Source organism: Heterodontus francisci, chromosome 33 (genome assembly GCF_036365525.1).
Source record: "Heterodontus francisci isolate sHetFra1 chromosome 33, sHetFra1.hap1, whole genome shotgun sequence".
Lineage (NCBI taxonomy): Eukaryota > Metazoa > Chordata > Chondrichthyes > Heterodontiformes > Heterodontidae > Heterodontus > Heterodontus francisci.
The window spans coordinates 26,909,194-26,929,922 of record NC_090403.1 but is presented as its reverse complement, the minus strand read 5'-3'; the positions used below and the strand labels follow the sequence as shown (position 1 = coordinate 26,929,922).

Here is a 20,729-nt window from a genome sequence, read left to right as displayed (position 1 = left end):
GAGACATTGACAACCCTCATGGAGAGCCAGATTCCAATGATCCATGCCGACCTACAAACCCTCAACTCGGCCATAAGCTGGACACAGCAGTGGCTAGGCGAAAGAGGGATCAGGGGCATGGTGAGTGCCTCTGCTGCTGGTCCTTCTTGGGAGAGCAGCGAGGTTCCTATGAGCCTTGAGAGGGAGGAAGCAAGCCTGCGCGCCATATCTGGGGTCCCCCTTCAGGGCGATTCCAATGTGGGCACCGGCTCCTCAGCTCCTCTGCCGGTGAGTCTAGCACCAGAAGCCACGATGTCTGAGGACAGTCCTGCACTGGTACAAGAGGCCCTAAGATAGTAGGGGCCCTCCAGTCCTCAAGCGTCCAGAGGACGACGGCCGAAGTCATCCAAAACCAAAGGGTATCCGGATCAGCAGCCTGCCTCCAGTGAGGCTGCTAGTGCGGAAGTGACACCATGAAGGAGCATCCGCAAACGTTTCAAAAAGATACCATGACACATATGGGTTTTCACGGATGACACGCCTATGTATTAATTTCTGCTCACTAAATATGCATTGCTAACATGTGTCTCCTTTTTACTGTGTGAATGACACATGCCAGCATGCACCGATCATGTTTCCTCTCATTACATCATTGGCTTGACAGAACTGTAAATATATGGAATAACATCATTGCCATGCCAGTATGCATGATGTGGCACTGCATGGATGCAGTCACATGGGCAATGACTCAATCATCTGCTACCAGTAATGGTGGAGACACAGATGCCACAGATGCAGAAGACTGCAGAGCAGATGAAGGACAGTGTTGTGTGACTTGGGGAGCATATGGTGCACTTCAGGAATTGTGGAAGAACTCAGCAATAAGGCGTTGTCGTGCATCTGTTGCTCGTTGTTTGCCATGTCTGTTCATCCTCCCATGCTCGCATGCTGCTGCAAGCCCTCTGTGTCCTCATCGTCCGAGGATATCACCTGCTCCTGTCTCTCATCATCCTGCAAGACCTCTCCCCACTCTGTAATGCAAAGTTGTGCAGAGTACAGCCTACAGCAACGAAACGCGCAACCCTTTCTGGTGCGTACTGTAGGGCCCCACCCGATCTATTCAGGCAGTGGAAGCACATCTTCAACATGCTGATGGCCTGCTTGATAGTAGCTCATATTGAGCCATGGCAGGCATTGTATCTCTCCTCTGCATCGCTGGTGGGGTTTATCACTGGCGTCAGGAGCCATGTCTGCAAGCGGTAGCTCTTGTCTCCAAGAAACCACCCCTGGATCTGAACCGGTGCAGTGAAAGATAGTGGCACCGGGGACTGGCGCAGGATGAATGAGTCATGGCAGCTTCCTGGAAAGCGGGCACACACTTGCATGAAATGCTTCCTGTGGTCACATACTAGCTGCACGCTAAACGAGTAGAAGCCCTTTATATTTAGGTATGCGGCTGGTTGCCCGACTGGAGACTTAATGGCCACGTGTGCAGTCTTTGACCCCTTGCGCCTTTGGGAATCACACAATGGCCCCAAATCCAAGGGCCCTCTGGGCCTGACTCTCAGGGTCTGTCCTGAAGCGAACATAGTCACTGGTCCTCTGGTACTAAGCATTGGTGACCTCCCTGATTCAGCGGTACTGCTGACTGCAAAACTCCACATAGGTTGCCAGTGAATCACTGGAATGATGTGGAGGCGTAGACGTTAAGAGTAGCTGTCACTTTGAGGGCCACATGCACAGGGTGTCCACCAAAGCCCATCGGCAGCAGGTCATCATTCAGCAATGCAGAGAGATGTGTCACCTCTCTGGACATCCGCAGTCATCTCTGACACTGATGCTGTGGCATCTGTAGGTATGACATGCAGGGCCTGTAGACCCATTGTCTTCTCTGGCCTCAAATGTGCCTTGGTGGCTGCTGCTGCTCACTTCCATAAGCTTCCACGTGGGACGTGCCTGCCTCTTGGTTTTGCCTCTGTCGAATATGGCCCCTCATGGTAGATGGATCAATAAAGACAGGGGGGACCATCCCCATCTCCATGTTGGAGGTCAACTCGGTTCCTTCAGTAGGTCAATGGTACTTATCAGGGTAGAGAATGATGTTAATTGGTGCTTCAGTTGCATTCCAGCATCACCTATATGGTATGGCGTGACATTGCCTGTCTTAGCTATAAATAAGAGCAGGGCAGCATGGCCACAGTCATATTATTGCAGTTGCCTGGATTGGCCCATCATCCACTTGACCTTAAACTGGCTACCATTTGTGGCCCCCGTCCCATATAAAGGAGTCATGGACTGCCATTGTTCCCCCCTCCCCCAAACATTCACAGGCACAGAGTGGCCCCTTTTACGGAACAAGGGTACGGGGTACCTCCCTTCAAAACTGCTGAGTTGAGACCCCCTTCGTAACACCCACCCACCCGCCTTCACAGTTACCAAGGACTAACACCTCTGTGCTGTTGGCTTTACACAGACGTGACAGCGAAGGCACGTGAGTGCCGCACGTCCAGCTGAAGATAATGAACTGATGGCTGCAACGCAGCGGCATGCATAGTAATGTATGGTAAGCAGCTCTTTACATATTCAAATCTGGGTCCCATCGCCAAGTACTGGGGGAGTCACCACGGAGCCTCGCCAGCGCCGGAAGGATCGGGCCAGGTCCTCCCAGCATTGAGCTCTGTGGCGGGTCTCTTCCACAACCATCTACCAGGAATTTCCCCCCCCCCCCAACCCCCATGCCACGGAGCCCTACGTCGTGGGCTTGGTAAATCCAGCCCACTGTCTTCTTTCTTACTGCAACCAGAATACAATCTAGTGTTTTGCAATCTCAAATTTTGGTGGCCTATAAATTGGAGACCAAATCCTTGAGCTTGGGTTGTCGGGAAAATTGACAACTTTAATCCTGGGTTTCTGTAGTGCATTAGTTTCTTGATTTGAACAGTCTTCTTTAATTATACATGAAGTGAAGCCTGAGAGATACAAAGACGTAATAATTATATGTTAGCTTCAATACAGATGAGGTTTATTCTCAATAAAGCTCGAGAATCCAATGTGTTTATCATTTATGCACCAGAGATAATAAGCAAAGAAAAATATACAAATTAATTTTTCGACATTTGTGTCTATACAAGCATATGAGGGAGAAGGGAATGGAGGGTTACGATTATAGATTTCGATGAGGAAAGATGGGAGGAGGCTCGAGTGCAGCATAAATGCCGGCATAGACTGGTTGGGCCAAATAGCCTGTTTCTACGCCATATGTCCTATGTAATGTAATATGTAATATAGGTTTGGCCAGACTGTCTAGATTTAGTGAGAATGACATGTATGGTTACAAAAACAATCTAAAAAAAGCAATCCTCTAGGTTTTGTTAAAATATAATAAGCACAGATTTGATACTTCTTCCACCACTCTGACTTTCTCCACTGTCTCCTTCCTTTGCATCTTTGTGGCATTGCCCTCCCTAATCTACCTATCCCATCACTTGCAATGGCATCTCTTCATGCACCTGTTCCCCAAGGGTCCATTTCCAGCCCTCTTTTCTTGCTCATCTACATGCTGCCCCTTGGCATCGTTATCGAAAGCACTGAGTCAGCTTCCACATGCATATTGATGACACACAGCTCTGCCTCTCCACTCTATAACCATCACTGTCTGACTGCTTATCCGACATCAAGTCATGGATGAGAAAGAATTTTCTCTCACTTAATATTGACACGCTGAAGCTATCGGTTTGGCTTCCACCATAAACTCTGCACTATTTTGTCCCAATCCCACCCTCCTCTCCGGCTCCTTGTTCGAGCTGAATCCGACGTTGTGCTGACACAATATTTTGACCCGGAGGTGAGTTTCCACTTCCATTTCCTATGCAACACCTGACTCCATACTTGCACCTCTGCCTTTAACTCACCTGAATGCTGTTGAAGTCCTCATCATAACTTATTACGTATAGGCTTGACTTCTGCAATGCACACCTTGCAAGCTTCTCAAGCTTCACCTTAGATCAACTCCAAATTTTCCAAGGTTCCACCATCTACATCTTTTTCTGCACTAAATCCTATTTGGCTATTCTCACTGAACTTGCTTGGGTTCCTCAAAGCATTGAATTCAAAATCTTAATCCTCATTTATATTTTTCTCCAAAACATCACCCAAGGTACCTTTGCAATTTCCTCCAACTGTAAATTACAACTGCTGACCCCTTCTCTGCTGACTCTGGCTTACCTTACATCACCTCTTACCTCCATTCCACCATCTTTAGCAGAGTATTTGATTGTTTTAACTCTACTCTCTCGAACACCTGAATGCCCCTGCCCTGCAATTTCTCTCCACATTTCCAAAACCTCTTTATCAGCAACCTCTTTGACCTTGCCTTCACTCTTCTATTCCTATTCAGTGCCTGATTTACCCTGAACCTACTTCCCTCCCTTGTGATATTTACTAAGTTAAGGGCACTATATGAACATGTGTTGGTACTACTGAGAAGCTCATCTCACCTGAGCTGGCTACAGGGACATGAGAGGTGGCCTAAACATCCATGGGCTAGTGAGGGAAAAAAAACCAAACAGAATTCCTGCTACTGATTCTTATCCAGTGAATGCTACTGAGAGGACATCAGGTAAGGACAAAATCTGTCTCAGCTCTGAGTCTCCTCATTATCCAGGCTCGCACAAGACTGGCATGTGGGTGAGGTACTGGGGGTTGATCGTGCCAATAGAACTATGCCTCAGCATTACATTTCAGAAAGGAGATGAGAAAATTGGAAGATAGTGGTGAGAGCAAACCACATATTTAACTAAAGAGAATACGGATCACGATTGGATGATTTCAAAACTGATTCTTGTCACAATGCAATTCTTAAAAAATAAGGAAAATAGTCTTGTTGGTCTTTGGACAGAGACTTAAAGGAACAATGTGCCATGAGCAGCATAATGCATTGGTGAATATTCAATTCTCGTGTCTATCTTTTTAATATGTGTGGAGCTTTTTTTAAAAAAAAAATTATTTGTTCTTCGGAAGTGGGTGCCTATGGCAAGGCCAGCATTTATTGTCAATCCCTAGTTGCCTTTCAGAAGTTGGTGGTGGGCCGCCTTCTTGAACCACTGCAGTGCATGTAGTAAAGGTTCTCCAACAATACTGTAGTGAAACACCACTGCAGCTACTCAGATTTAAACAAAACTATTATAGAATAAATAGTGGACTATAACAGCAAATAATAATAGCAAACTCTCTCTCTCTCTCTCTCTCTCTCTCTCTCATGCCCTGATAGAGCATCAGTACATTGCCATTCTATTGCACTTTGTCAATAATGATCAAACTATTTTTCAACCAACAGCAGTAAAAGTAATTGCAAAAGAGATTTAAAAAAGGAAATTAATTCATAAACTTACTCTACGTTTTTAGTCCAGGGTGCTGGGTCACGCATTGTCATGAACACGCAGTTTGCTAAAATGGTAAACATGATGAACAAGCTAAATAATTTACAAAAACGTTAAGGAAAAGAGCATCTCATATATGACTATTAAACATTACACAACAATTTCCATTACTCACACAACTGCTGCAATTATATCTGTATTGCTAACAAGCCATCTACATTCAGATATCTTTCCTTTTATTCCAAGAGCTATTCTGAGGCTGAAGTTATTCATAGGTTTTGATTGATATTGGGGCAGATTATCATATTCTTCAAATCTGTCTCTACAGTAGTTCAAACTATTCAAATGACAATTTATTTTCTAAGTTTAGCCCCAAATCTACTGCTAAAATCAGTAAAAACATATAAGGCCAGTAATATTTACAGGTTTCCAATAACAGATTTTTAAAAATCATCTTAGTAAAATTGAGTAAGAAGGATATGAATGAATTAGGATTTTAATGGCTGCTCTCCGGAGGGGGTGAAAGGGACTCAGCATATACATTGCAGGCGTTGTGGTGAACCTAAAGATGGCATTCCCCTTGTTTAGGACTATGAATGTCTGAAACAGAAAATAAAACACAGGTTAATGTAACAGTGGAGCTTGAGAGACCTGTAAAGCAGTTTGAGCCAACTTCTCTTCTACCTTTCTGCTGTAGAGCTGTAGGTTGGTGGTGTTGAAATATTATTTTTGCTGGATAACAATTATCTGGGCAGAGAAAGAAACATTGAGGGAGACTTTTGGTTCAGGCCCAAAACAGGGGCACTACACTGGCGATGGATGCATAGTCTGGCCATTGTCCAAGGATTCAATTGAAGCCCAAACCATTTTCAGCCTTCACCATTTAAATTTTACCAATGAGCTGCAGGTACCAAATGCAGGTATCAAGTTCCACCGTAACTCACTGCTTTGGTGCCATAGAAATAGGCTCTATGGAGCAGTGCGGCGCATAGGGCCTGGGCGGTGGGTGGTGGTAGCAAGAGAACAGGCTTGTAGTAGGCTGGAGGATTTCCCTGAGGCCTGAAGGGAAATGACTGCAAACCCTTTAAGGGCTTATGGTTAGACCTTTCAACACCTGGAAAAAGTGGGACCAGCATGTACTTTGCGTGCTTCCCACTTTTCCCCATGAAAATTGCAATATAGGTCCTACAACCAGCATTGGACAACAATTTGCATATTTAAGCAACCTCCCACTTGTTTGGGACAGGAGAGCTGGGCACCAATTTAAAGACCTATTTGAATATTATGTCAAGTTGGCAAATAACTGTCCAAAGTCCCCACCAGATTTTAGTTTGGCGGCTGCTCGTTGGTCAGATGAGCAACAGATGGCTGGCAGTTAAAAATGCCTCCCCCCAATTACTTCAGAATAACAGCACGAGCAGTCCATTTCCTCAATTTCACCTGTAGATCAAATCAAATATCAGGGCCTTAAAATTACAGCTGTAACTATTAGAGTACAAATGCTCAACTCATTTGTGTGAAATTCCCGGTCTGCTATTTTAATACAGCTGTTAACCTGTCTAAAATAAATGTGTTAGCACTTCTATAAGAAAATTTGATTATGAACACATTATGTGTTGACCTTCTAATATTCGCACAGTGTCATTTCAAAACAAACAAGATTACAAGGGCACAAAGCATAGCAGCTTAAATTTAATACAAGCATGATACTAATCAGATTGGAAGTCACACTGACCGTACTTTGTCAAAGTTTGACAGCTAACAAAACAATAATATTAATAATAACTCCCGGCAATGCGGCTGCATTTGACTGGATTCAACAGGTCCTTGTGAAAGGACTCAAATCCATTCTGCTACAGACATAACTACTGCACTATTGGTAATGGGAATCAGTTTGTCATTTATAAAGACTTTAAATTACATTTCCAAAGATCCTTAAGTATGCATACCTGTACCATTAACCTGCCTTCCACCAAAGACGATTGTAAACCTGCAAGCTGCAGAGAACCAACTGAAGTTATGCCATTCCTATCCTTTGTGGCCTCCAAATTGACAGCTCAAAATGACCCGTATCCAATATCAGCCTCCAAAGAGCACAAGTTCATATGGTCCCCGCTGTGTTACAAGCAAGCGTGTAGGCAGAAAATATAGAGTCGCACCTACGACATCCTAGCACCTCACACTCACTGGTGCCCACATTTTCTTTGTGGGGCTGTGGAGCGAGGGAAGAGCAGGGCATGACCACCCCTGCAAAAATTTAGAAATTTAAAAATCATTAAAAATGATTCATTGTAGTTAACTCTACAAGGAGAGGAGAATCGGAAGAGCCTTTGGCCACATCCTCTTGGCAGGCTAGCAAATCTTCTGTTGCAGCATCAGCTCACTGATACGCCATCCAAAAGTGTGAAAAGTGTAAGACCTAGCAGCACAGGGTACGATCCCTGCGCTGAATGGCAAGGCCTGAGGTGCCCAGATATTAGGCCTTGGGCCTTTCCGACAATGCAGGCTAAGCATTAGGCCACTGCAACTATTTGAGGCTTAGTTGGCTCTTTAGTGACCTAAAAATGGCCGTTGTGTGGCCAAATTTCCATTACAGGGTCGAGGGAATGGGGTAGAGTCTCTGCTAGGTTGTGCTTGCAATTCACCCGAAATCAGTCAAACCAGAGCAAAAGATCAAGGAATTTCAAGCACAAGTTACATTCAGTGCAAATCAAGTTTCCTCCATCTTTTACAATGGCTTAAAAAGTACTGTGCTAGAAGTAGAGGCTGCGCAGAAAAATGGTCCCACGTCCAGATCAAACTAATCACCATGATGAGTTTTTGCAAATTGAGCCCGTTTGCTGCCTTTCGAAGAGGTTGTTCAAATTAAACCTTTTTTGGTGCAAGGGCACTAATAGGCACATTTTGGTTCGTGAAAGGTTTTACATTTGTGATTATGCAAATTAAGTTGAATGGAAACTTGAACCATAACTTCACTTTGGAAAATCAGCACAATTTTGAGCACAATTTGCAACCAGATTGCCAATTGCACCTGAAGCGAAAACTCTACCCAACATCTTAAGTTGTGAGATAGAAGCTTCCGTGAATACAATTATTTTAAATACCAGATTGTTACTACTTCGAATATACTTCAGTGTGCATTTTTTATTATGTTAAATATACAGAAATAGGTTGATATTTAACTATTTTCTATCTTTGTATTTGTACCAGCAGAGACATCATAATGGACAGCAATCAACAAATAATTTCTCATGTTTGAATCAAGTGATCAGATACACAATGGTTTAGGTAAACAGATTGTTGAAAGTTGCTCAATAATAGAGGACAAGTGGAACACCTTTAAAAGAAAAATGATGAGCATGCTGAATTAAATACGGACCCAAATATAATCTTGAACATGGTTAACAAACAACTGATAAGCAAAATAAAAATGAAAAAATATCCCGTACAAACCCTGCAGGCAAAAAGGAGAGGGGTTCAGAGGGATGAACATAGACACATATAGAAACATGTTAAAAAGGTGCTCCCAGGAGCATAGAGAATCCTAAAAAAAAACTGCAGAAACAAAATTCATCCAGGTGCAGCAGGCAGTTAAAAGGGCAAATAGTATGAGGATTTGAATACAGGGCCTTGGTGAGGCCACACCTGGAATATTGTGTGCAGTTTTGGTCTCCTTATCTGAGGAAGGATGTTCTTGCTATGGAAGGAGTGCAGCGAAGGTTCACCAGACTGATTCCTGGGATGGCAGGACTGACGTATGACGAGAGATTGGGTCAATTAGGCTTGTATTAGCTAGAGTTTAGAAGAATGAAAGGGGATCTCACAGAAACCTACAAAATTCTAACAGGATTGGACAGACTAAATGCAGAAAGGATGTTCGCAATGGTGGGGGAGTCCAGGACCAGGGGTCACAGTCTAAGGATAAGGGGTAAGCCATTTGGGACTGAGATGAGGAGTGATTTCTTCATCCAGAGAGTGGTGAACCTGTGGAATTCTCTACCACGGAAAGCAGTCGAGGCCAAATCATTAAATATATTCAAGAAAGATTTAGATATAGTTCTTAGGGCTAATGGAATCAAGGGATATGGGGAGAAAGCGGGAACAGGTTACTGAGTTTGGATGATCAGCCATGATCATACTGAATGGCGGAGCAGGCTCGAAGGGCTGAATGGCCTACTCCTGCTCCTATTTTTCTATGTTTCTAAAATGTGACATAAAATATTTATTCCAGTAATACATTAATAAGAGAGCTGTCAGAGGTGAGGAGAGAGCCATAACAGATGCAAATGGACTGAAAACTGAGGTTGAGCACATAGAAACATGTAAGAAACAGCAAAATTGGAGCAGGAGTAGACCATTCGGCCCTTCGAGCCTGCTCCGCGATTCAATACGATCATGACTGATCATCCAAACTCAGTAACCTGTTCCCATTTTCTTATATGGTAGTAAATATTCTGAATATTTATTCCCTCCCAGTGTTCACAAGGGAACATATAAGCAACCCGTGCTCTCCAAACAAAGATAACCTGCGTTAAGTCAATGACTTTGATATCAATGAGATGGAAGCCCAGGCTAAAGAAGCTCAAAACAAATAAATCCCCAGCTGCTGGGGGAGAGCAGAAAGGGGATTTGTGAGGCATTGACAAGCATTATCAGAGAGCTATAGGATACTGGGAATGTACCATTAGATTGGAAAAGCGATGACAAAAAATGCAGACAACTACATAGTCATTGTTTTTACTTAAATTCCATGTAAAATAAAGGAACGTCTTATCAGGTGTAAATTTGAGGATTGGCAGTACAATAATAGCCGAGCAAATAGCAGTCAACATGAATTCAAAAGGGGTAGATCCTGCATGAATAACCTCTAACTTCTTTGATGAAGTGGCAAACCAAATGGACTGTTATTAAACCCAATGACATAGTGTAATTAGAGTTAAAAAGTATTTGACAAAGTTTCACATGAATGTCTATTAGGTAAGCTCAAAGCTGTGGGATTCAAAGCAAACCTTAGGAATGGATAAGAAATTGGAAGCTCCAAGGCTTGGTGTTGAGACCACTACTTTTAGAATTTATATCAATGACCTGGATTCAAAAACTCAACGCAAATTGGTCAAATTTGTAAATGATAACAAAATAGACATGGCAGTAGAATCAGAAGAGGCAGCTCAAAAATTACAGACTGCGTTGGGCAAAATATGTAGATAGGCAGAACAATGGCAGATGAAATTTAATGCAGACAGGTGACTAGTCCAGCACATAGGAAGGAAAAATGGGCTGCATGAGTACTCCATGGATTGTGCTGAAATTGCTAAGGATAATATTGAAAATGATCTAGGTGCCTTAGAAGACTCAGCATGTTATCCAATCCAGCACAGCAACAACAAAACCAACAGAATGTTGAACAGCATACCCAAAACAATAAAATAAATGTCAAAGGAACTCATGATCATCTCTAAAATAAAAGCAAAATACTGCGAATGCTGGAAATCTGAAACAAAAACAAGAAATGCTGGATTCACTCAGCAGGTCTGGCAGCATCTGTGGAAAGAGAAGCAGAGTTAACGTTTCGGGTCAGTGACCCTTCTTCGGAACTGACAAATATTAGAAAAGTCACAGATTATAAACAAGTGAGGTAGGGGTTGTGCAAGAGATAACAAAGGAGAAGGTGCAGATTGGACCAGGCCACATAGCTGACCAAAAGGTCACGGAGCAAAGGCAAACAATATGTTAATGGTGTGTTGAAAGACAAAGCATTAGTACAGAATAGGTGTGAATATACTGAATATTGAACATCAGCAAGTGCAAACCTGAAGAAAAACAACCTGAAAAAAACAGTGGGTAAGCAAACTGAACAAACTAAGATGAAATGAAATAAATGCAAAAAAAGATTGTAAAAAATGTAAAAAGGAATGCAAAAAAAAGGGAAGAAAAAATAACTAAAAATGACTAAAAATGAAAGTAAAGTGGGGGGCTGTCATGCTCTGAAATTATTGAACTCAATGTTCAGTCCGGCAGGCTGTAGTGTGCCTAATCGGTAGATGAGATGCTGTTCCTCGAGCTTGCGTTGATGTTCACTGGAACACTGCAGCAATCCCAGGACAGAGATGTGAGCATGAGAGCAGGGGGGAGTGTTGAAATGGCAAGCAACCGGAAGCTCAGGGTCCTGCTTGCGGACTGAGCGGTCCTGCGCCTGCCGGACTGAACATTGAGTTCAATAATTTCAGAGCATGACAGCCCCCCACTTTACTTTCATTTTTAGTCATTTTTAGTTATTTTTTCTTCCCTTTTTTTTGCATTCCTTTTTACATTTTTTACAATCTTTTTTTGCATTTATTTCATTTCATCTTAGTTTGTTCAGTTTGCTTACCCACTGTTTTTTTCAGGTTGTTTTTCTTCAGGTTTGCACTTGCTGATGTTCAATATTCAGTATATTCACACCTATTCTGTACTAATGCTTTGTCTTTCAACACACCATTAACATATTGTTTGCCTTTGCTCCGTGACCTTTTGGTCAGCTATGTGGCCTGGTCCAATCTGCACCTTCTCCTTTGTTATCTCTTGCACAACCCCCACCTCACTTGTTTATAATCTGTGACTTTTCTAATATTTGTCAGTTCCGAAGAAGGGTCACTGACCCGAAACGTTAACTCTGCTTCTCTTTCCACAGATGCTGCCAGACCTGCTGAGTGAATCCAGCATTTCTTGTTTTTGTTTCATGATCATCTCTGTCTGCACTGGTCAGACTGAATCTTGAGTACCGTGTTCAGTTGCTGAGACACAGGGAGACATTCAAGTGAGGGAGACAGTGCAGAAAACAGCTACAAATTTGATACCAAGGGGGTTATTTTCAGTGGTCGATAAACTGGTGGTAGCAAATTAACCGCATGATAAACACCCCTCTTGATTTTCATTTCTATTGAAGTCAAAGAACAAGCGGGTTGGGTGTATAACAGGCAGGAGATTCATTTTTGTTAATTTTATGCCCCTGCAGAAAGTGAAAACCAGCCCCTAGTCAAGGCAGGAAAGATTGGAGAAACTTGGAGTTTTCAACCTGGCAAGTAAGTGTCCGAGAGGTGAACATGTAGAGCTCCACAAGATAGTTAACAGGTGGAAAAGGTAAATCCAAAATATCGCTTTAAATTAAATTGGAAGAGTAGGTCAAGGAGTCACTGGTTCAAACCAGAAAAAGGCAAGTTTAGAATCAATAGCAGGAAATTCTTCTTCACATACATAGTAAATGTCCTCCACAGAGTGATGGAGGTGAAAACCATGGAACCATTTAAGGAGCCAGGGGATGCTACAGTAGGGGTGCTTTAGGGTCTTCCTGGTTGAAGGAATTAAAATAGCCTACTTCAACCATAATTATCTTGTGATCTGTGTTATCTGGTTTCACAGATAGTAATATTCCATTATATAACTACAGAATTGGTGATATTAGGACTTAGTCTATCGCTATATATATGGGAATATCTGGTGCAATTTTCAAGTTTTTCTGCTCCTGATGTGGAGTAGAGTACAACTGGAGCATAGAGTACAATATCATCATGGAGGATTATACACCACCATGTAGCCTTAGAGGAGGGACACATAGAGAGAGGGAGAGGGGGGACCGAGAGAGAGTCTGATTTTAGTTCAAATTACTTGTACCCAACATTCTGTTATGTACCTTCAGTATGCACAGTTGTGTACCACAGGCATGAGAGGGGAAAATTCTTCCCAAATATTCTCTTAAATCAGACAATTAATGAAACCCTGATATCACTGCTTGCATCGTGTTACATGATGCAATATTGCAGCTGATTTTCATCTTACCACCAATCGTATTAAAGCGGGCAGTTGTGTGGCTAAAATCAGGAAAAGAAAAACCTTCTACCTTAATGCTGGAAGCCCACTCGTAATGATTTTCATGCAGGCCCCAATTTAGGCAAGCTCTCCTGCCAGAAACAGGGAGGGGGCCCCACAATTATATGCTCAAAGGGGTCAACTGGCATTGTCAGGACCCGCAGCAGTATTTTCATGTCAATCAGTGCTGCCTCTACTGCGCACAAGCCACAGGCAATACAAATCAGGAGGCAGCCATTACTGTGCTATCTAAAGAGGCTCTCACTTCAAGGACTCTCATTTAAAATGCTGCCCTGGTTTGGAAGACATCATTCTGATAGTTGAAAGTGTTCTCCTTGGCTATTTAGACAAATTTGAAAGTGCTTGTAGTGGTTGTACAACCTTCTGAATTTTTAAGAGGCTTCTGGTAATGCATTTTGTTTTACATGGGGAATCCTGCAGGCAATTCCTTTCTGGCTAAGGAAAGGAGGAAGAAGAGGAGCAGCAACAGGAGGCAGGAGAAAACTGAACCACAGCCGCAGGGAGACCAGATAGAAGGAGATGACGCACAGGAACCCTTACCCTCCCAACAGTGTGTATCGGCTCAGGAAAACATAGCTGTAGTTGTTTGAGAATCACTGTATCACTGTACAAGGAAGTTGCATTTCTCTAAGGAGACTGTCACAGAGTTATGCCACCTCCTGCAACAAGATCTGTAACCCATTGTCACAGCTGAAACTGCATTGCCTGTCTCAGTCAAGGTCACTGCAGCCCTGAATTCCTCTGCCTTCACTTCTTTCAATGCTGTCAGTAACATCACTCAGTCTGCAGGTCATGCTTGAATTTAAAGTTGAGTGATTTCACGTTTGCTAAGGCAAACATTTTCATCATTTACCCATGGATATTGGGAGATAGCAGGATAGAGCACTGGGGTTCATGTAGCTCGCAGGCTTCTCCAAAGTCACATTGCCCAGTAGGCGCCATCAGATGAATCCACTACTTTGCTAAATCGTGAGGACAACAAGAACACCACCAACAACTTGCATTTATATAGCACTTTTAATGTAGCAAAATGTCCCAAGAAGCCTCAAAGGAGCAACTACCAAAAAAATGTAACACCAAGCCACATTAAGGAGATATCAGAGCAGGTGAGCAACAGCTTGGTCAAAGTAACAGTGTTTAAGAACAAGAAAGAGAGATTAGGAGGTGGAGAGGTTTATAGAGGGAATTCCAGAGTTTAGGGCCTTGGCAGCTGAAGGCACAGCCATCGGTGGTGGAGCAAAGAAAATTGGGGATGCGCAAGAGCCCAGAAATGGAGGAGCACAGCAATTTCAGAAGTTTGTAAGACTGGAGGAAATTACACAGATAAAGAGGTCAGGAGAAAAGGATGTGAATTTTAAAATCGAGGTATTGCTGGACTAGGAGCCAGTGTAGGTCAGCAAGCATAGAGGTTGATGGGTGAATGAAACCCGGTGCGAATTAAGGTGCGAGCAGCAAAGTTGTGGATGAGGTGAAGTTTACCGAGCATGCAAGGTGGCAGGCCGGCCAGGACTGCATTGGAATAGTCGAGTCTAGAGGTGACAAAAGCATGGATGAGTGTTTCCTTAGCAGATGAGCTGAGGCAGGGGTGGAGACGTGTGATATTACAGAGATGGGAGTATGCGGAAGCACAGCACCAACTAAACATGAAACACCCACCCAATTATTTCTATGGCTTTTAAATTGTTTACTGCATTAATGTCACCAGCACTTTAAACAGGTGAGCACCAATGTCCTGCTCAGCTGTATACTTCTCTTGAAAATGGGAAATTGAAAATCTTGGGGATGATTGCTGAAATAAATAATTTAAAGTACCTAGAAGATCTGAGGTACCAAGTAATTAATTTAAATATATTTTCAATGTAAACTACAGTTTTTGAAACTTGAATTGTGATTTTGTTTTAGTTTCTGATTTTAAATGCTGTGGTTGATTATAGACACGGTGGCAAATACTTTGACTCTAATGTTATTGATCTGCAAACTATTCTTTCAAAATTCAGAATAGGTCATGCCCAGAAATAGAGCTATACTAGTTCACTAATCTGCTTAATTTTGTATTGTTTCTCCCTCTCCAGAGCTGGGTTAATCTCACTAGCCATCATTTGATTGGTTAAGTGTTTGTTAAGACATTTGAGAGGTACAAAATAAATATTATTGGTGATTTCTGCTGTTATACTAATAAGGTTGGATCAAACAAGCTTACCTGGCAGAAAACAGAACTAATTGGCATTTTGATTCACATAAGAACATAAGAGCATAAGAAAAAGGAGCAGGAGTAGTCCATACATTCAATAAGATCATGGTTGCTCTTAGACCTCAACTCCACTTTTCCCACCCGATCCCCATATACCTTGATTCCCTTAGAGTGCAAAAATTTATCCATCTCAGCCTTAAATATACTCAATGACAGAGCATCCACAACCCTCTGGGGTAGACAATTCAAAGAGTCACGACTGTCTGAGTGACAAAAAATTCCTCCTCATTTCAGTCTTAAATGATTGACCCCTTATCCTGAGACTATGCTCCCTCATTCCAGATTCCCCATTCAGGAGAAACAACCCCTTGATGTCTACCCTGTCAGAGCACCCTCAGAATCTTATGTTTCAATTAGATCGCTTCTCATTCTTCTAAACTCCAGAGGGTAAAGGCCTATTCGACTCAATCTCTCAGTATAGGACAACCCTCTCATCCCAGGAAGCAATCTAATGAACCTCTGCTGCACTGCCACCAAGACCAGTATATCCTTCCTTAGATAAGGAGACCTAAACTATGCACAGTACTCCAGGTGTGGTTTCATCAAAACCCTGTACACTTGTAGCAAGACTTTCTTACTCATGTAATCCAAACCCCTTGCAATAAAGGCCAACATGCCATTTGCCTTCCTAATTGCTTGCTGTACCTGCATGCCAACATTCTGCCTTTCTTGTACGAGGGCACCCAAATCTCTCTAAACATTAACATTTAAAAGTTTCTCTCTATTTAAAAAAATTCTGATTTTCTATTCTTCCTACCAAGATTGAAGAACCTCACATATCCCACATTATATGCCACCTGCCACCTTGTCGGCCACTCACTTAATCGATCAATATTCCTTTTCAGCCTCTTTATGTGCTCCTTACAGCTTACTGTCTTACCTAGCTTTGTATTGCCAGCAAACTAGGATACATTGCTCCCGGTCCCTTCAGCTAAGTCATTAATAGCTGAGGCCTCAGCACTGATCGTTGCGGCACCTCACTAGTTACAGCCTGCCAACTTGAAAATGCCCCATTCATCCCTTCGCTTTGTTTTATGTCCATTAACCAATCTGCTAACCATGCTAATATATTATCCCTAACCCCATGAGTTCTTATCTTATGCAATAATCTTTTATGTGGCACCTTATTAAATGCCTTTTGGAAATCCAAATATACTACATCCACTACATCCCTTTATATATCCTCCTAGTTACATCCCCAAAAAACTCTAATAAATTTATCAGGCACAATTTCCCTTTCATAATACCATGTTGACTCTGCCTAATCATATTATAATTTTGTAAGTGCCTTGTTAGCACCCCCTTAATAATGGATTCCCGCATTTTCACAGCAACTGATGTCAGGCTAACTGGCCTGTAGTTTCCTGTTTTCCCTCTCCCTCCTTTCCTGAATAGCGGTCTCACATTTGTCAATCCACTGGAATCATTTTAAAATCTAGGAAATTTTAAAAGATCACAACCAAAGCATCCACTGTCTCTGCAGCCACCTCTTGTAGGACCCTCAGATGCAGCCCATCAGGTCATGGGGATTTGTTGCCATTTAGTCCCATTGGTTTATCTAGTACTTTTTCTCTACAGATATTAATTATTTTAAGTTCCTCACTTTCATTAGCCCTTTGGTTCCCTAGTATTTCTGGTGTGGTTTATGTGTCTTCTGATTCTGTTAAAATAACAAAATAAACAAGATTATCACACCCTGTTTCTAAAAGTAGAAAATACTGCCCCTTGTTACCTGGTTAATCCCAATTTGTCAGGTGGGATATAAATTATATCTGATTGTTCTTCAAAATAAACCATCTGCATAACCATTTTTCTTTCAAAAGTTAAGGTTATTGTAGAAGTAATGAATATTTCTAGGACTTACTCGCTTTGAGCTGTAGAAGCGGTCTAATTCCTCCAGAGGCTCTCCAACAAGTTCTGGAGGAACGTCTCCATAAATAAATGGCAGGGGTTTGCCAATCTCAAGGTCACTTTTGGGTTGGGGTTTCTCATCTTCATCTTCTATGACAGGTTTTGTTGCCTTTTCAGCTTTTTCCTTAGCAATTCTTTTCTCAATTTCAGCCAAAGACTCTCTGGTGAATCGGCGTAAACTGTCAGGCCCCGGATGTTTGAGGAAACACGCCATCTTCTCATTCTGTAGCCCTTCGATTTGTGTCTGTCAATCTCCTCAGCAAAACAGCTGTGTTTCATAATGAACAACAAATATGACAAAAGAAAATAAGAAATTTTGGTTACATAAATTGTACATATGGAAAACTGTCATTAATCAATAACATATAACGACTATAACATTCCTAGCAATCATCTCAATGAAACTGCAGCAGTTACAGCAAAGTCATTAATCCATCGTCATTAAGTTCAGCTACACAAAGAATGCAGGTCATTTGTGAAGAATATAACATCCACAACCAACACCAAACCAATCGGACCGAAATGGAATAAACTGCAATATCTATTACAAAATATAAAAATGGAGTGGATTTTAATCACCAAAAATGGCAGCCTGCATGCACAGGCCACACAGCAGTTCATTTAAATACCCAGGTCCACCCGACCACCCCAGTCTCGTGGAGGGGGTGGGCTCTCCGATGCTGGCAATGGTGTCAGCTGCCTGTGCGCAGGCGCCGGCACCATTTTTAAAGGGCAGCCAGCCCTGCCAGTTAATTTGAATTTTTAAAGTCATACCCCCGCCCCACTGTTCCAATAAAAATTCTGTTGCCCCTTTCCCACCCCTCAATACCAATAATATTGAGCATTTGCCCTTCCCTCACTTACCTTTGTAATATGACCTCCCCCCCCATACTGTACAAAGTTTAAAGTTCATCCCTTCCCACCATCCCCTACACTCATTACAATTATTTGACCCCGTTCCCCCATCCCTGCACGAAAAATCTTAACCCCCCTCCACCCCCACCACTGTCAGGCCTGCTTTCCCCAGACGGGGGAATGCCGGCCGCCGCACTGAAGATCATGGTGGGCCCATAAGATCCAAGGTAATTTTATTTAAATGTTTGCAGTTTGTTGATTTAAATATTTAAATTCAGGTCCCTTTGCTCAGCGGAAGGTGGGGTGGGGGGGGTGGGGGGGGAGGGAGGGGGGGGGTGGGGGAGCTGCCATGGAGCCTCGTTGCCACTGGGAAGATCGGGCCCGGCCTTCCTGGCATCAGGCTCCGTGGCAGGCCTCTGTCGGAGCCATCGACGTCGGAGGTCCAGTAAAATCTAGCCCGATGTGTGGGATTTCCATGACAAATAGTAAATTTTCATCTTTATTTTACATGTTTTATTAAATAGCTAAGTTCAAAAGACATGAGACATTCACGGATAGAAATTGTCATCTTATTCCCTGGGTGAAAAATGTGCAATAGCCAATTTTGGAGGACTATGCTCTGCACGCCAAGCATGCCTGAAAAATGACCGATGCCCTTTTCGCCTTGGGCTATTTTCAGGCATTCAGCATGGCCACCTAAAATAGGTGTTAGACCCCTTGCACATGTTATTGAGGGTCCCAACACTAAAAAAGGTGGGATCACGTTGAAGGTCTTTACTACTCATTAATATCTCCTGATCAGTCATTAACAACCTTCGATTTTATATGTATCACTAGAGAGTTTGCACTGTATTGCATTAGATATAATACTTGTCTTACAGCAAAATTAGCCAAGTGATGCATTCAAAAACATACTAGAATACTAGTTTATCTCTTGTGTCAGTACTGTATGTCAGGAGTTCCTGACACATTCTCTAGATTATAATTGCAAAATTTACTTTTAAAATGGTTAAACATTTAAAAACAATGAATGAATATCAGCAGTAAAAACTCAGCTTTAATGTGCTATATATTTTAAAAGACTATGGGGCGGCACAGTGGCGCAGTGGTTAGCACCACAGCCTCACAGCTCCAGCGACCTGGGTTCGGTTCTGGGTACTGCCTGTGCGGAGTTTGCAAGTTCTCCCTCTAACTGCGTGGGTTTCCGCCGGGTGCTCCGGTTTCCTCCCACAGCCAAAGACTTGCAGGTTGATAGGTAAATTGGCCATTGTAAATTGCCCCTAGTGTAGGTAGGAGAATGATGGGGATGTGGTAGGAAATATGGAATTAATGTAGGATTAGTATAAATGGGTGGTTGTTGGTCAGCACGGAGTCAGTGGGCTGAAGGGCCTGTTTCAGTGCTGTATCTCTCTATGACCATATTATGTCATTCATGACTCAGGGAGTAAAGGAGGAGGCAGTGGCATAGTGGTAATGTCACTGGACTAGTAATCCAGATACCTAGGCTAATGCTCTGGGGACATGGGTTCAAATCCCACCATGGCAAATGGTGAAATTTGAATTCAAATAATATCTGGAATTAAAATGGTGATCATGAAACCATTTCTGATTGTTATAAAAACCCATCTGGTTCACGAATGTCCTTTAGGGAAGGAGATTTGCTGGCCTAAGGGTGACTCCAGACCTACAAGTTGACTCTTAACTGCCCTCTGAAGTGGCCTAGCATGCATCCAGAGAGTTGAGTACAGAACCTAGGTTGACACTTCAGTCTGATGCTGCACTCTCAGAGGAGCTGTCTTTTGGATGAGATGTTAAATGTAGACCTTGTCTGCCCTTTCAGGTGGATGTAAAGTATCCCATGACACTATTGAAAGAAGAACATGATGTCCTGGCAAATATTTATCTCAATGAGTATTCACTAAAAAAGATTATTGGTCATAATAAAAGCAAGATACTGCAGTTGCTGGAAATCTGAAATAAAAACAGAAGTGCTGGAAATACACAGGAGGTCCGGCAGCATCTGTGGAGAGAGAAACAGAGTTAAGGTTTCAGGTCTGTGACCTTTCATCAGAACTTTTTTCAATTACTTTGTAATTTGAGTTTTGCTGAAAACAGAGATATTTTGTCAAAGCTTTTCATCTTCCACTTATCAGGACAATTTGCAAGAATACCAATATGGGGATATGGGGGATCTGTAGAATCTTGCTGGATGAACGAACTGAGATATGGTGAAAGACCTTCCAAAGCCCTTCTGGCTTGTGATGATGTCACAGCATTTACCTCTCTGACGATGTGACCAGAAATTGTCTATTTCTCATTCCTGCAGTTATTCCAGCACATGCAGTACATTTATCCTGAACGTGTGAAAACAGTAGGTTGATGGTCGGCGCGGACTCGATGGGCCGAAGGGCCTGTTTCAGTGCTGTATCTCGCTATGATTCTATGACTCTAGCCACTTCTATGCAACAATTAATGGTGAATTTAACAGA

At 42.6% G+C, this 20,729-nt stretch overlaps 1 protein-coding gene across 1 annotated transcript in view; it reads right to left on the bottom strand.

Moving 5' to 3' along the window:
* LOC137348069 (sodium channel protein type 4 subunit alpha-like) overlaps nt 1-17,599 on the bottom strand; it is a 178,158-nt gene extending 160,559 nt beyond the window's left edge. Inside the window, exons 1-3 of the mRNA XM_068013220.1 lie at nt 17,339-17,599; nt 5,839-5,957; nt 5,370-5,459 (exon numbers count right to left, since the gene is read on the bottom strand). Of these exons, the coding sequence (XP_067869321.1) occupies nt 5,370-5,459; nt 5,839-5,957; nt 17,339-17,599 (470 nt within the window). The remainder of the gene's footprint in view (nt 1-5,369; nt 5,460-5,838; nt 5,958-17,338) is intronic.
* Nucleotides 17,600-20,729: the final 3,130 nt, after the last annotated feature.